At 54.8% G+C, this 16,430-nt stretch overlaps 2 protein-coding genes across 8 annotated transcripts in view; both read left to right on the top strand.

Moving 5' to 3' along the window:
- Positions 1-4,813, top strand: part of PLA2G6 (phospholipase A2 group VI) — a 61,968-nt gene extending 57,155 nt beyond the window's left edge. For all 5 annotated transcript variants that reach the window (XM_055395435.2, XM_055395436.2, XM_055395434.2 and 2 more), the window contains 5 exons: positions 1,525-1,661; positions 2,075-2,229; positions 3,374-3,541; positions 4,073-4,146; positions 4,288-4,813. In XM_055395435.2, the coding sequence (XP_055251410.2) occupies positions 1,525-1,661; positions 2,075-2,229; positions 3,374-3,541; positions 4,073-4,146; positions 4,288-4,432 (679 nt within the window). In that variant the 3' untranslated portion in view covers positions 4,433-4,813. The remainder of the gene's footprint in view (positions 1-1,524; positions 1,662-2,074; positions 2,230-3,373; positions 3,542-4,072; positions 4,147-4,287) is intronic.
- A 797-nt stretch (positions 4,814-5,610) lies between these two features.
- The window catches only part of BAIAP2L2 (BAR/IMD domain containing adaptor protein 2 like 2), a 28,830-nt gene continuing 18,010 nt past the window's right edge, over positions 5,611-16,430 (top strand). The window contains exons 1-4 of one of the 3 annotated variants that reach the window (XM_088837487.1): positions 5,611-6,054; positions 7,158-7,233; positions 8,317-8,403; positions 8,854-8,915. In XM_088837487.1, coding sequence (XP_088693613.1) covers positions 6,004-6,054; positions 7,158-7,233; positions 8,317-8,403; positions 8,854-8,915 — 276 coding nt within the window. In that variant the 5' untranslated portion in view covers positions 5,611-6,003. Of the gene's footprint in view, positions 6,055-7,157; positions 7,234-8,316; positions 8,404-8,853; positions 8,916-16,430 lie in introns of those variants that run through there. The other 2 variants (XM_055396312.2, XM_088837486.1) reach the window with 2 other exon arrangements.

The raw sequence follows: 16,430 nt of genomic DNA, 5'->3' as shown, positions 1-16,430 counted from the left end.
CTAACCTTTGGTGAACTCTGGATTTTGACTTCTGTCCATCTGGTCCAGTGAGACCATCAGCAGTTCAATTGAAGTCCAGATTGACAGTTTGGTGTCTGCCTTCAGGTCAAAGCTGGGTTTGTGCTCCTTTTACCTCTCTGGGTTCTTGCTTATCTTTAGTTTACCCTGGTCTTTCCTTTCTATCTTGTCAGATCTTCTGTGCTTTTAAGATTTAAATTTTTATTTTTCCAACATTAGTTTTTTGTTCAGTGGGAGAAATGTTCAAATAACCTTTCCACAAGATTCTTCAAAGTGGAAAACTAATCTTATTTTCCTTTGCAGAGAGTTTTTTTTTGGTTCCCTTTTCTTTTTATTTTTCAATGTAACAAATACATTTCAGTGTTAGACTGAACTCCTTGGTAGCCGTTTGAAATGGCTGCAAAACATTCCACTGTTTAGACACTCCCTCCTATTGTTTCCATTTTTCACTGTAATAAATTACACTGCATGAATCGCCTTAAACAAAAAGCTTTCATCGTAACTAAGATTATTCTTTTAGGCTAAATTTTCCAGAATGAAATTACCAGATCAAAGAGCCAGGACATTTCTAAGGGTCTGAATACATACTAGTTTCCAGGGGGGTTGTGTCAGTCTACACTCCCTTCAGTATTTAAGAACGTCTGTCTCTCGAGACAGTTAGGAGTCTTCTTTAATAGATTGGAGACTCGCATGGTAGAGCATTGATGAAGTATCAGAGATGACACTCTGAAAATTCTCCCCTGACTCCAGTCTGGGGGCTGTAGCCCCCAAGCAGTCCCGTGCCCCAGAGGCAGCTCACTGTTACATGGGTCCTTCCAGAGTTACTGTCTGACCCTCTAGAGGTGGGAAGGGAGCGAATAGGTACATGGGGTCTTTTGGGGTTTGTTTTTAAACACATAGTGGAATATTACACGTGGGCTTCCCAGGTGGTGCTAGTGGTAAAGAACCCGCCTGCCAATGCAGGAGACGTGGGTTCGATCCCTGGGTTGGGAAGGTTCCCTGGAGGGCATGGCAACCCACTCTAGCATTATTGCCTGGAGAATCCCAGGGACAGAGGAGCCTGGCGGGCTGCAGTCTGTGGGGATACAACCGTGGGGATACAAAGAGTCAGACACAACTGAAGCCACTTAGCACCCACGCACACACACGCACACTGTCCTGAACCTAGCTTTCCCTCTTAAACATAAATCTTGGCGCTGACCACCTTTTAGTGCATGAAGCACTGCCTCGGCCGTTCTCCAGCAACACAGACCCTCTGAACCGCGGTGTACTGAACCCTTCTGCTGATGGACATTTAGTTGTTTCCAGTCATTTGCTTTAAGTTCATTAATATCCTAGCGTGTGCGCATCTCCCACATGTGTGGGAGCATCTTAGGATGGGTTCCCAGAAGTGAAATGCTGGGTTTAAGAATTAGTGCATGGGCAGTTTGGATAAGGATTGCCAAGGGTGGATTGTCAAGGATGGGCGGGTCGGTGGCTTCAGCATCCTGCTCCTTGTTTCTCCAGGGTGATGCTCACAGGGACGCTGTCCGACCGGCAGCCGGCTGAACTCCATCTCTTCCGGAATTACGAGGCTCCAGAGTGTGTTCGGGAGCCTCGATTCAGCCAGAACATTAACCTCAAGCCTCCAACGCATCCCTCAGGTGAAAACCATGTTTGACGCATCTGTGGGGAGTGATTGGCCCAAGAGGCTGCAGGGTGGTGGGTGGGAGTCGCAGCCTGACTACCAGGCACCCCCAGCCCACCACCATCCCGCCCATTGCCCTGGTTTGCCCTCCTGAGTGTATCAGCTGAGGGCAGGCAGAGCCGGGGAGCCATCAGGCTTCAGATGGGCTGCACCCCACCTTCCACCAAGCATGGCCCATCCATCCTGTTTCTGAAGCGTCCCCAGCCTCTCCATCTTCACACAGCATCACGTGTACACACACACAGACACACACACACACACACACACCCTGAGATCTGAAATGCAACACCCTGACACACACACACACACCCTGAGATCTGAAATGCAACATCTCTTGTGCCACTGAACCCCCTCCTCCCCCACCCCCAGAGCAGCTGGTGTGGCGGGCAGCCCGGAGCAGTGGGGCAGCCCCCACCTACTTCCGGCCCAATGGGCGCTTCCTGGATGGGGGGCTGCTGGCCAACAACCCCACGCTGGATGCCATGACTGAGATCCATGAGTATAACCAGGACTTGATCCGCAAGGTGAGAGCCGTCGCGGGTCGGGGGAGCTGGACGTGACCACCCCTGGCAGTTTGTTTCCGCCAGTCTTACTAAGGACTGACTCCTGGGAGAGCGAGTGTCTTTTATTCATGCAATCATTCATCTGTGCACTTGACAGCAGTTCTATCTCACTCTTGAACCTGCTTGGTGTTTGCCCAAAGCACTGTGCTAAGAGGGATTCTGAGGTGCAGTCCAGACCAGGTGGTAAAGGCTGTTAATGATCAGTTAACAGCATCTGCTGTTTGTGGGGAGGACAGCATGCAGACCGGTCTGTGCCAGTCACAGGCCTAGCCACACTGCCCGGCCTGGACACACACACTTGCCCTTGGGGCGCTCACATTTAGGAAAGACAGTCCCTAAACAAGCACACATCCATCCAAGTGTTTCAGATGCTTGTGACAGAGAATGGTGCAGGGGCCAGGAGCATCCCCCGCCCCCAGAGGCCTGGGGGCTCAGAAAGGGCTCATGGAGGAAGGAAGCCCATCCCAAGGCCTTTGGGGAGGGGGCAGTGCAGAGTCAGTGATCCAGAGGAAAAGAAGTGGCCCTGAGCCCAAGGAGCTTACTGCAGAGGTGGGCAAGGCCCCCGCATGTTAGGAGAGGCACATGTTAGTGTGGGGCCTGGCTCTGGCCATGCTTCACTTCAGCCACTGCCTGGGGCGCTGATAGAACCTGCCTGGGGACTGTTGTGAGGCTTCCATGGGCTCTGATCTGCAAAGGGTTTAGGACAGTGCCTGACCGTGAGTGTCCTTTATCCCTACTGGGTGTGGTTGTCACTGCGGTCAGCACCAAGCCCCGAGGCGGCCCCAAGCTGCAGACAGACGAGTGCCCTCTAGAGGCCAGATGAAGAAGGGCAGGGAGAGAGGGAATCGCTGAGAGACTGAGATGGGGAAGGGTCCTCAGACGTCACCCATCTTAGTGGATGAGGATCCTGGGTAGGTGGGTCACCAAGGTTGCCCAGAAGATTGGCAGCAGAACTTGTTCTGAAGCAGGAGAGGAGAAGCAAAGCAAAGGAGAAGCTGCGCTTCTGCCATCAGAGTTCTGTCCCCCATCCCCTCCCCCTGGGTATCCCATCTGTGGAAAGGTCCACCAAGGGGAAGGCCCGCTCAGACCTGTCCTGCTCCCACAGGGTCAGGACAGCAAGGTGAAGAAGCTGTCCATTGTCGTCTCCTTGGGGACAGGGAGGTCCCCGCAGGTGCCTGTGACCTGTGTGGACGTCTTCCGACCCAGCAACCCCTGGGAACTGGCCAAGACTGTGTTTGGGGCCAAGGAACTGGGCAGGATGGTGGTGGACTGTGTGAGTATGGCCTCTCCTCAGCCCACGCCCCTCGGGGTCTCAGCCCCAGGATGAGGCTTCCTGTGGGCACCCTGGGTGTCAGGGAGATGGCCGGGCTCTGTGGGCCCTCCTTGGCCAGCCCAGAGGAGAGGGGATCCCCAATACAGAGTCTCAGTACTGGCGGGACCCTCGGTGACCGCCTGAAGCGGGGTTTTCAGTTATTGTTTAGCTGAGGATTCTTTCCTTCACGCGTGGCCCATGTGGAAGCCCAAAGTGTCAGATGGACCAAAGCTAACGGGGCCGGGAGATGGAGGCCCGTCCACTCAGCCCCTCCACGCTCACCAACCCTAGGCGCTGCTGAGCTGCTGGTCCCAGCCACAGCCCATGCCCCTCTGATTGCGTAGCTGGGACAGGCACTGCAACACAGAACAGTGCGATTTGTCCCCAGTCACCCTGCTGATTGGCACTAAGCCACCCTGGAAGCTGGGGAGCCCGGGCAGGGGCTGTGGGTGCCGCATGAGCCGAACACTCACAGGGGCCTCCTCTCACCAGTGCACGGATCCGGATGGGCGGGCCGTGGACCGGGCCCGGGCCTGGTGCGAGATGGTCGGCATCCAGTACTTCAGGTGAGGGCTCGGCCAGCCCCAGCCCCCAGGCTTTCCCCGAGAGGCCGCTCTGTGTCCCAAGCCCACCCCAGCCCTAGCTCTCGTCCCCTGACCCGGGCCAAGTGTCCTGGGGTCGTGACCCCTCCTCCTTGCCCCGGACAGATTGAACCCCCAGCTGGGGACGGACATCATGCTAGACGAGGTCAATGACATGGTGCTGGTCAACGCCCTCTGGGAGACTGAGGTCTACATCTACGAGCATCGGGAGCAGTTCCAGAAGCTCGTCCAGCTGCTGCTCTCGCCATGAGGCCGCCAGGCCCCCAAATCCCCCTTCCAGCTCCCCCCACCACCACCACGCCGCCACTGGGCAGAGCTGGGCCCGGGCAGCTCTGGGTCCAGAGACCCGGCCTGGGGGTGCCGGGCTTCCGGCCTGAGGCTGGTCCTAAGGCCTCTCTCCCCCTCGGTCCTTACCTCCTGGCACTTTGTATCACTCCAGGCTTCAAAAGCCTCAAGCCTCACTCCGGCCACTCCCCGACCGCCAAGGATGACCCTCGGGCCCCTTGCCCTGGCGGGTCAAGCACTAAGGGTGCCGGGGCCTGTGCCCATCCCTGGCCTCCCCGAGGGCCCCAGGCTCCTCCTGGTCCCTGGGGCTGCAGTGACCCCTTCCACCCTCGGCCCTCTCCCCTGGGGTGGGGCTCGAGAAACGGGCCGTCACCGCCCCTTCAGGAGGGAACCCTGGAGTGGGGTGTCCCATTCGACTTTGCCCCTCCGCACGCCCCAGCCGTCCTCCCGCTCAGGGCCACCCCACCCACGAGCTCTCCGCGGCTCTCAAAGGTCACTCCTGTGACTTCAGTTACTCCTCCTGCCAGGAAGTGGTTTATGTATAGAGCGGGCTCCAGGGGACAGCCCCTAACCGTGAAATAAACGGTTTGATTCCCGTTGGCCTGTGTTGCGTGTGTGAGTGGTGTGAGTGCCCCCACCCACCAGCCCCCCCTCAGCCTTGACCGTCATCCGCCTGGGTCGACGCCGGAAGGACGGAAGCTCTGTTTCCCAGGCTCCCCAGGGCGGGGACACCTCTTCCCTTTAAGTCTCCCCCAAACCGGCCTGGAGGGTGTTCAGAGGTGGCAGCCTGGCCCGCCTGGCCCACAGTGGAGGGCACGGGAGAGCCCCACTTGCTAGAAGAGGGGATGAGACCCCAAGAGGGCAAGGGGCTCGGGCACCGTCACACAGCTAGTGAGCCGCTGTGCCCTCAGGTCTGTGTGACTCCCAGGTTTGCGCCGCCCCGTCGCCAGCATGTGGAGGAAGGGGGCTGTGGACGGCAGCAGATGTGGGAGCCTCAGCCCCTGGGGACTCGGGGAAGAGAAGGGGCTGAGAACAGTGATGAGGTGTGGGTGTGTTCCACCCGCAGGGAGGGGCTGTCAGGGAGGGTTGGGGGTGGTCACTGCACAGCTCGAGCCCAATAGGGTGAGCCCTGCCCAGTGTAGGCAGGTGGGAGGGCGGGGGGCCCCCCGTGAGCAGGAGTCCCTGCTGGCCCGGGCAAGGCTCTTCCTGGAGGCGGTGACCTGGGAGAGTGACCATCCACGCGTGCCCACTGGTCCGCGGCTCAGGGGTAAATAATTGAAGGGCAGGTCACATGAACCCACCCGCGTCACAGGATGCCGTCCCTGCCGGGTCTGGTTACACCCCAGATCGCATTCTGACATCCCTGGTTGGTGAATAATTAAGCTGCCACCTCCTCCTCGGCCGGCCCTCCCTCGCTGGGTCCCGCTCTACTGCCTCCTTCACTGCCCGCCGAGCAGTGGCCATCGGAGGGTACCGACCCCCAGCACTCCCAGCCCTGCCAACGCCTCCTGCTCAGTGCCCGGGCACGCCCGCTCCATGGCCCCAGAGATGGACCAGTTCTACAGATCCACCATGACCATCTACAAGGTGAGTGCGTGCACAGTCCGGGCTCCCTCCTGGGGCTCGAAGTTCAGCCGGCTCTGGAAGACAGAGGGTGAGCAGGGCGGCAGCTTGTTCTAGGAAATAAGGCCCAGAACCAGGCTGGGCTGAGCTCTGGGTCTGGGGATGGGGACCCCTGGGGCCAGTTGGCCACTCGAGCCCCAACCTGAGCCTCCCAGAATAGGTTCATCCCATGAGTGACAGGCCTGCTGAGATAGCACTCCACTGGATCCCCCAGTTCCCAAACACTGGACGTAGCAGGACAGGACCCAGGGTGCCCTAAGCTGTGAGCAGGGATCCAAAGAGCCACCTGGACCCCCAGGGTGGAGGAGTCTCTCTCTGTCTCTTTCTGTCTGGGTCTCCCTGTCTCTGCCTCTCTGTCTCTCTCTGGTTTCCAAGCCCCACACTCAAACTTCCTACCCCACTCCAGAGGGGTTGCTGCAGTCTCCATAGACACTTATTGAGCACCTCTTGTGTATAGGACCCTTGCAATGTGTAAACCTCACAACACACCACCAGTGGAGTAGAAAATAATCACTCCATTTGACAGATGAGAAAAATGAGGCCAGAGAGGTGAAACACCTCGCTCAAAGTCATCAGGGAGGAAGAGGGCCTGCTGGGATTTGAATCAAGACCCAGGGTGCTCTCCACTGGCCATGTGGTGGCCCTCATGACCCAGCCGTAGCTTGGCTCCCGAGGGGCTCTTCTCCGAGCAGGGCAAGCTCTGCCCCTGCCCCAGAGGTGGCTGTCAGCAGCCCACAAGTCCTGGACTCAGGGCAGGTTGAGCCATGCCCAGCTGGTGCTGTGACAGACCGTAGGCTTCAGCCCAGTGGGAGGAGAACCTTCTAGACGCAAGTGCCCACTGGGCAGGTGGTGAATGGGAGATGGCCAAGGGGACGCTGGCCTGGATCCTGGCCTCTGAGGCCCTTGAAGCCAAGAGCCAGGATTCTGGGTGACTTCAGGGTTCTAAGCAGGCTCCCCCAAGTCAGGCTCCTCACTGGGGCTGAGGGGCGCCCTGATCCTGAGGCCATCCTTCATTCCATCTTACGCTCCCCTCCTCCACTCTCCCTCCCCCTGCCCTCGGACTCCAGAGCATCCTGGAGCAGTTCAACCCCGCCCTGGAGAACCTGGTGTACCTGGGGAACAACTACCTCCGGGCCTTCCACGGTGAGTGCCCGGCCCCACCCACGTGACTGTACCCTCCACTGTAATCTTTGCACCCCAGTGATCCTTGTCCCTACACACTCCCATGCATCACAGTCACCCTTGCGCCCTGTGGCCGGAGACCCCTCACACACCTTCGTGTGCCCCCTTGATGCTCCCGGACATCCTGCGGGCTCACAGAACCGCAACCACACACACTTCTACATATCACCCCGGTGCCAGCTGGTGAGCCTGCTGCCACGCTCAGACCACGTCGGCACCCCCAGTCTGACACCCTGACCAGCTCCCCCCCACCTACAGCCAGACGTCGCCCCTTGCTCAGTGCCTGTGCAAGCAGCTCCCATCCCCATTTCCTGACATCCCTGCCCCACCCCCAGCGCTAATCAGCAGAGGGTTGTGAGCCCTGGAGCAGATGGACAGGCCGGGGACACACCCAGAACTGAGCATCACCCAACCCCTCCCTGCTTTTTAGTACTTCAAAGTCCTTGCACCAGCGACCTGAACCCATGCCACCCCCACCCCCACTTTGAGCCTCTACACCTGCACCTCCCTACATGCTTGCCTACACCCGCCTTCTGACACACACAGATGCCTGCACCCCAACCCTCGACAGATGGGCCAAGGTCCTGCCCCCGAGGGAGAGCCCCCTCATGCTTCTCCTCTGCCCAACGCTACTTCACACACACACACACACACACACACACACACACACACACAGATGCCTGCACCCCAACCCTCGACAGACGGGCCAAGGTCCTGCCCCCGAGGGAGAGCCCCCTCATGCTTCTCCTCTGCCCAACACTACTTCACACACACACAGATGCCTGCACCCCAACCCTCGACAGACGGGCCAAGGTCCTGCCCCCGAGGGAGAGCCCCCCTCATGCTTCTCCTCTGCCCAATGCTACTTCTCCACACACACACACACACACACACGCACACCCTAGGCACCCCCTCCCTCTTCCAACCCCACACCCCTCCCAGAGCCCCCCACACTCTCCTGACTAAAGGAAAGCCCTCCTGAATGGGGAGTGGGGAGCACACAGGGGAGGGGCTGCGGCTGGATGCCTCCCCCTCTCCACGCAGCTCTGTCCGAGGCAGCCGAGGTGTACTTCAACGCCATCCAGAAGATTGGGGAGCAGGCCCTGCAAAGTTCCACCTCGCAGATTCTGGGTGAGGCACGCTCCTTCCCCTATCTCTCTGCTGACCTCTGGGGCCTGGGAGACACGCCTCACTGCCCACTTCCCCCCACCCACCTCCTCCTGTTGTCCAGGCTCTGCCTCCTGGGCACCTCCCCTCAGGCCGAGGGCCTGCCTCGCCCCCCATTCTCGGGTCCCAGAGAGGGTTCCTTTTATAGCCTGGCTCTTCCAGGAAGTCCTTCCAAAGACACAGGCCTTGCAGCCCAAGGGCCCAGCTCCCAGACTCTCCTTCTGGAACCCATGGACCTCCTCACCCCTCCCCGCAGGAGTTCTCCGGGATAGGACAGATGCTGCCAGAGTCCCAGAGTCATGTGGGAAATCCCTGGTCCTTGGTCCCAAACCCAGCTTGGGCAGGCCCTTCTGGTGGGAAGCGGGGTGGTGAGACAAGCCCCCCAACTGAAGCCGCTGCCCTCTGTGCCTCCAGGTGAGATCTTGGTGCAGATGTCAGACACCCAGCGGCACTTGAACTCTGACTTGGAGGTGGTGGTGAGTCTCTGACCCTGCGGCCCGGAGGGGTCACTCGGGAGAGTAGGTGGCGTTCTGTGGAGGATAAGGGCCCAACCTCCACACCCTTTCTCAGAGAGGACTCTGGTAACGTGACAACAGGCTGCCCCGGGCGCACCTGCCAGGGCCAGGCTCTGCTAGGCACGTTCACCTGCACATCAGCAATCTGGGAGGCAGGTGCATTTCCATCTCTATTTCACAGAGGAGGAAACTGAGTCAGGGATCTAGTCATTCACCCAAGATTCCAGAGTGAGTGGAGGAGCCAGGAAGAGAAAGGCCTGTCACCCAGATGCGTCAGGCCCAGGGCCCTGCCCCTACCGGGCTCCCCAACCCCTCCCTCCACTCTCCCAGGGAACAGCCAATGATCTGACCTTATCACTCCCAGGAGAAAACGTTTCCACACCCCCGCCACCTGCAGAACTAAACTCAGTCACTTGGTAAGGGATTCCTGGCCCTGCTGATCCAGCAGCCTCCCTGGTACCCCAATCACAGCCCAGACCCTCCTAAGAGCTGCCCTCTTGCAGACACGGCCTGGTGTTCCCACTGCAGGCTGCTGTCACGCTGTTCTCCAGCTGAGGACCCACTCACCCCGACCCTTACCAGCCAGTACCATTGTCCCCTCCTCCAGGAAGTCTTTCCTGATACGCAGGCAAATTCAGTCTCTCCTCCTCTGACTCCAACAAATGCTTCTATCTGTTCTTAGGCTTCCCTGATGGCTCAAGTAGTAAAGAATCCGCCTTCAAGGCAAGAGACTCAGGTTCCATCCCTGAGTCGGGAAGATCCCCTGGCAGAGGAAATGGCAACCCACTCCAGTATTCTTGCCTGGGAAATCCCATGGACAGAGGAGCCTGGTGGGCTACAGTCCATGGGGTTGCAAACAGTCAGACATGACTGAGCGAGAACACACACGCATCGTTCTTAGCAAGTGGTGGTGAAGAAAACCAGCTCTGCGCCAGAGCACCTGGGTTCAAAGCCCAGCTCTGCTAGTTGATGGCTTTGAGACCTTGGACAAGCTACTTAACCTCAGTGCCTCAGTTTATCTGTCTGTGAAATGGAGATAATTGAAACTGCCTCGTAGCATTCTTATGAGGATTAAGTATAAGTATAAATTATTGACCCTGGCACCTGTAGCCTTCTATGTACCTTAGCTATGATTAGAAGCAGAATTGATGCCCTGTCTTTACCCCTGCCAAGACTGGGAGCTGTGGCAGGGCTGGGATGTGGTCTTCTCTGTAGCTCTAAGGTCTGGGATGGGGACCAGGCACTGAGCAGGGCTTCACTGCCTGGGAAGGAGAGAACAAGCTTTGAAAAGGTAGCAGGGCTGGACCAGAGGGAGAGGAGAAGAGAGGGCCTTCCAAGGGGTGCTGTGGGCTGAGCATGCATAGAGCATGGCATCAGGCAGAAGAGAGCTGGGGATGAAGCTGGTGGAGAGGAGAGGTGGGTGGGGCTGGGTATGAAGGGCCTTGGGAAGCTCGAAAGGAAATTTCAACTAACCGTGACTGCATGGCTCCCAAACGTGTGTATGGGAAAACACTGGACGTCCGGGTGCAATTTGGGGACACCATAAAATGCTCACCAGTTAGATAGCCATGGCAAAATTGGGAAGAGTTTCACCAGCAGAAAACAAGCATCCACCTCCACTCGATAAAACCATATCCCTGGCCCATTTCCCGGACACTCTGAGGCTTAGTGCTAAGCCTGTGTCATCTCCCGGGGCTTGGGTGGGGAGTTACAGAGCACAAGCCGCCCTAGCAGCCTGTGACTTCCTCTCCTTGTGAATGATGGCTTGTCATGTCACTCGTGGCACAGCTGGGCTGGATGGAGACGAGGGTCACCCACGCCCGCTCTGTAAGGAGAGCTGCCCTCTTTGGGTACCAGTGTCGTGGCTGTGACAACAGGGCAGGGCCCTTGGCCAGGGCCACACTGGGCCGAACACCAGAGGCCATCTTCCCCTTGGGCTCATTCATTTGACAGCAATTCACCGCCCTATGCCAGGCACTGAAATGGGCACTGCCGGTGGGGGGATACAGCAGACAAAACCCCCTGCTCTCCCCAAGGGGGAGCCAGACAAAACCCAGGACAAATAAGTGAGCATACGCGTGATGGGTTAGATGCAAAATGCGCTATGGAGGACAAGAGAACAGGAAGGGAGCAGAAAGTGTCAGAGGGATGTGATTTTTAACAGATATTCAAGGCAAGGGCACCAGAGAGGTGACATTGGGAAGAGACCTGACAGAGGCAGGGAGTATGCAGGGAGACTCTGCAGGAAGTGTCTGGGCAGAGGGGTGAGCACACAGGAAGGCTTGACGAAGCCCGCACGGCTGGAGTGGAGGCATCAAGGGCCAGTGCGGAGATGGCCCCTGGCTAACAGGGGCCCGGCCTGTGGACCCTGTCGGGGCTCTGGCCAGGCCTCTGAGTGTGTTGAGCAAAGGAATGACAGGATCTGGGCTGTTTTGGTTCGTTTTAAACCAAAGCGTTTTTTTTATTGTAGACTAAAATACAGGCACAGGACTTCCCTGGTAGTTCAGTGGTTAAGACTCTTTGCTTCCAATGCTGGGGGCATGGGCTTGATCCCTGGTCGGGGAACTAAGATCCCACATGGCCTGTGGCCAAAAAATAAAATAAAATACCTGCACAGAAAATGTCATGGAACAAATTCGAGCTCAGTGAACCATTATGAGGCAGACCGCCTCTGAAACTCCCACCCAGGTCAGGAACCTTGTCAGCCTCCCTGAAGCCCTTCCATGGGCCCCCATCAAATCACGGACCCTCTCTTCCTCCAAAAATGACCACTGGTCTGACCCTGCCTTGTGTTCCTTCATAACTGATCACCCAGAGAGGAGGGAACAAGATGGCGGGGGAATAGGATGGGGAGACCACTTTCTCCCCCAGAAATTCATCAAAAGAACATTTGAACGCTGAGTAAATTCCACATAACTGATCACCCAGTCCTATGTCCCCAGACACTAGAACTTGTCTTGCTCGCTCTCTCTTTTAAAATATGTTCTTGAGTCTCTTTTAATCTAGTGGTTCCTCCACTATCCCTTTCTTTTCCTTACAGTTTACCCATCGAAGGACTTGGGCCTTTTGACTTGGTTTTCTGGTGCAGCTCAGCTGTTCCTTTGTCCTCTGGATCCAGAGGATGGCTCAGACTCAGGTTCCATCCGTTTGGCATGACTGGAGGGGATGTGTTTTACTCCTTTGCAATCATTATTTTGTTGAAGTTGACAGTGTCCGCTCTTTGACCAGCAGAAGCCTCTTCAGTCTGGCACGTGAATTCTTTGGCGCAACCCTCATGGCGCTGACAGTTTTCTTGCTATCTAGCCTGACAAGATTGTTCTTGTCTGGTACTTCTGCTGCTCTCCAAATGGAATCAGTCATCTCTCCATGAAGCCCCTTTAAAAATTTTTCTGCTTTTATTCAAGACCATTATCTGCTCACTAGGGGTGTCTGTTGCTACTGGGTTCATCACTGTTCCTAGACTTTTTCAGTGGCCAATGCTATGTATAAAAAAATACGTGTATATAATAGATAGGATCCATATGCCTAGATACATACACAGATGCCTGCATACGTAGATGCATATATACATCTGTACAAACCACATATATACACACACGTATACATATAAAGATACAACACTTCATAATTAATACTGATACTTCCAATGCAGATGTAGCACCAGGTTTTTAGTCAACCTCTTCTCTATTCCACCGGTATGTCTTTTGTTCCACATCAAGAGTCCTGATACTCAGGAATTCCCTGGCAACTTATTGGTTAGGACTGCATGCTTTCATTGCCGAGGGTGTACGTTCAATCCCTGGTCAGAGAACTAAGGTCCTGCAAGCTGCACAGTGTGCCCCTGCTCTGAAAGTCCTGGTTCCCAAGCACACAGGAAAAGAAAGAAGAAGAATATCCCACAGTTTCCGTTTGCTATACCACGTTACATATACGCAACGGGCGCTGAATAATGAAGCTAATTCTACCACCACCAATGTGATCTCTGGAAACAGTTAAAGTCTGCTTTACATTTGCTCTCCGCAGCCTCCCCCCACCACCACTTTCAAAGGCATACTCTGGAGACACTGTGGGTTCTGTTCCAGACTACCGCAAAAAAGCAAATGCCACAATAAAGTGAGTCACATTTTTTGGTTTCCCAGAGCATATAAAAGTTATGTTTGCACAACACTGTAGTCTATTAAATGTGCAATACTATATGTCAAAAAAAAACCCAATGTGCATACTTTAATTTAAAAGTACTTTGTTGCTAAAAATGTTAGCCATCATCTGAGCCTTCAGCAAGTTACAATTTTTTGTGAGAGTAACATCAAAGATCACTGATCATAGATCACCTTAACAGATTATGACAATAATAAAAAAGTTTGAACTATTGAGAGAATTACTAACACGTGACAGAGAGACATGCAGTGAGTACATGCTGTTGGAAAGATGGTGCCAGTAGACTTGCTCGAGGTAAAGTTGCCATAAATCTTCACCATGTGAAAAGCTGTGTTCTGTCTACACTGTCGGAACCCAGAGCCACTACTCTGTGCCTGCTCCCCTTTCACCCTCACTGACCTTTGTTTACAAGTAGCTATACTTTTAATATTCACCTCCAACCCCATGTCCATGTTTTGATTGTTGTTTTGGTCTTGTTCTCTGCTTGTCCCCACAGGAAGGGCTCATGTGAACGATGTTCTGAGTCGCGATGCCAAGACAGCAGCTTGTTCTCCTTGTACTGGGGAGGCCAGTCTTGCTGGACATAAAGCCCTTGCCTCACATTCCTTCCTTCTTTCCTCTTTCGCTCACTCTCTTCCTCCTCCCCTTTCTTTCTTTCTCCTCCTTTCTTTATCTTTCATCTTGAATGTTGCCGTTGAGAAGTCTAATAATCTACATTCTCCATTGTAAATCATTTGCTTTTTTCGCCTTTGTTGTTGGTCAGTCACTGAATTGTGCCTGACTCTTTGGAAACCCATGAGCTGCAGCCCACCAGGCTTCCCTGTCTTCTACTATCTCCCGAAGTTGGCTCAAACGCATGTCCATTGAGTCATGAGTCATGATTCATGAGTGATGCCATCCAACCATCTTTTTTGCCTTCAGTTCAGTTCAGTTCAGTTCAGTCGCTCAGTCGTGTCCGACTCTCCGTGACCCCATGAATCACAGCACGCCAGGCCTCCCTGTCCATCACCAACTCCCGGAGTTCACTCAAACTCATGTCCACAGAGTCGGTGATGCCATCCAGCCATCTCATTCTCTGCCGTCCCCTTCTCCTCCCGCCCCCAACCTTTCCCAGCATCAGAGTCTTTTCCAGTGAGTCAACTCGTCGCATGAGGTGGCCAAAGTATTGCAGTTTCAGCTTTAGCATCAGTCCTTCCAGTGAACACCCAGGATTGATCTCCTTTTGCCTTAGATGACCCCAATTTTTTTCTTTTTCTTAGAGTCTAGTTATTTTTCCAGAATATATCTTGATACTAGTCCATCTGGGACAATATTCTTTGTTATGTGTACTCTTTCAATATGTAGTTTGATATCTTTTTTCTTTAATTACAGTTTTTTAGAAAATTTTTTGTTCTTTCTTTGCATTTTTTCTCAGGGACTCTTATTATCTGTATGTTGTGTTAATCTCTTTGTAGCCTATATTCAGTACTGGTCTCTTCCTCTTGGCTGAATGGAGCCCAGATAACGTATGGATGAGACTGAAATTTGGGGGAAGGTCTGGGCAGGGATACATATCTGGGAGTCAGCAGCCTGTGGACCACATGAGCTCACCATGTAGACAGAGGAGGGAAGAGGCCCACGGCCTGAGCCCCAGGGCAACTCAACCTTCGGGGACCAGAAAGATGAGGGGAAATCAGAAAAAGATGGGGAAGAGCAGTCAGGGGGCGACGCGAGGAAACAAGGACAGGGAGGTGGGCTGCAAGCTGAGGGAGGAAGGTGTCTCAGGAAGAGGGAGTGGTCAGCCGTGTCTGGTGATGACGACAGGAGAAGCTGGGTGAGTCCTGAGAATTGATCATGGGACTTAGTGATGTGGATGGAATCTTGGTGATTTTGACAGCACTCTTGTTGGTGTAGTTGGTGGGGCCGTAGCCTCAAGGAGGGTGTCCAAGAGCAGATGGGAGGAGGAGAGTTGTGGTCGGCCCACAGCGACAGTTCTTTGAAAGGGGTTTTTCCTGTATGGATGGATTCAGTTGCTGGCCTACCTCGACACATGGAACTTACAGTGCATGTTCGTGACAGCGGGTCTGCTCTCATCTTCTGTATGGAGGAGCTTCATAGGACCTGCTAATGGAGCGTGTCCCATGGGGAGGGGAGCAGGGGGCCGCAGTCTCTGTTACGATTTGCTGGGAATTCTCAGCCCGCGCTGGAGTAGGCGACTTCCTTGTGTCAGAAGCACCTGCTTAATTATAGGCAGCCCTCTGGTTCCCCGAGAGCAAGAGCTCAAAGGTCTCTTCGAGAATCACACTTCTTGTTAGATCCATTTCTTTAGGAGCTTGATGACGACTTTCCACTAACCCAGTGGCACCGGCGCCCTGTCTGACTGAGGCATCCTGGGTCTGTGTCCTCTGCAGTCTCGGGGATCACAGCCAAGCCCTGGTAATGGGAAGAATTGCAATCCACCTGTCCTGCCCTAACACTCATTTCTGTGGTGTGACTCAGTTCCTACGTGACTGGAAGCAGAAGGAGCCGTATCCTATGACACGGGAGTGGCTTATTCAGAAGTGATGTCTCCTAAGTATTGAGGAGGGGAACAGGGAAAACAGAAATAAGAAGAAGGAAAAGCCCCCAACTTGTCACTGCACTGACGGCAAGAGCCCTTTAAGCTGTATTTTAAGAACATTTTAAAAGAGCTCCTGCACCCAGGCCTCCTGGGGAGAGCAAGGGCTCCAAGGCTCCCGGGACTCTAAGCTGGGAGCAGGTGGCACCACCTCCCCGCTCACCGTGGTGACAGCCCCACCACCTCCTGTACTGCCTCAGATGCCAGCTCTGCAGTAATTAAGGTGTTGCCGGTGTGTCCTTTCTGTTGGTTTCGTGCATTTTTAATCTTTTCCATGGCCTTTGGTGTGGTTCAAGTTCATCCCTCCAGTACCATTCACTGTCTCTATTAGTGCTCTGGTTGCCAGGGTTTTGAGGGTCGGCCCCAACCTTGCATCTTCCATAAGCCCTGTTTATATATTGGGTGATTTTGCCAGATGTGGGAGTGTTCAGGAACATGCATCTTGTGTTTGAGCAGAAACCTTGGCCTGGGATGTCCCGCAGGTACAGATCGGAAGTCTCCCTTTCTTATTACCTGGATCCAGCGAAAAAGGGCCCCTCTGGGGCAGAAACAGGGACTCAGAGTGGCTTGAAACACTCCCACCCCCAGCACATACACTGACAGCCACAATCGGGGATGTAAGGCCTGGCCAGCCCCAGGGAGGTCACACCCAAGCTCCCTTAAAGACCAGTTAACAAGGTTTCAGAAACAGTTGTGGAAGAAACACTGAGAACTTTTATAAT

This window comes from Moschus berezovskii, chromosome 6, assembly GCF_049115385.1.
Source record: "Moschus berezovskii isolate FMDL1 chromosome 6, NW_MosBer_1.0, whole genome shotgun sequence".
Taxonomy (NCBI): domain Eukaryota; kingdom Metazoa; phylum Chordata; class Mammalia; order Artiodactyla; family Moschidae; genus Moschus; species Moschus berezovskii.
This window is presented reverse-complemented; position numbering and strand designations above follow the sequence as displayed.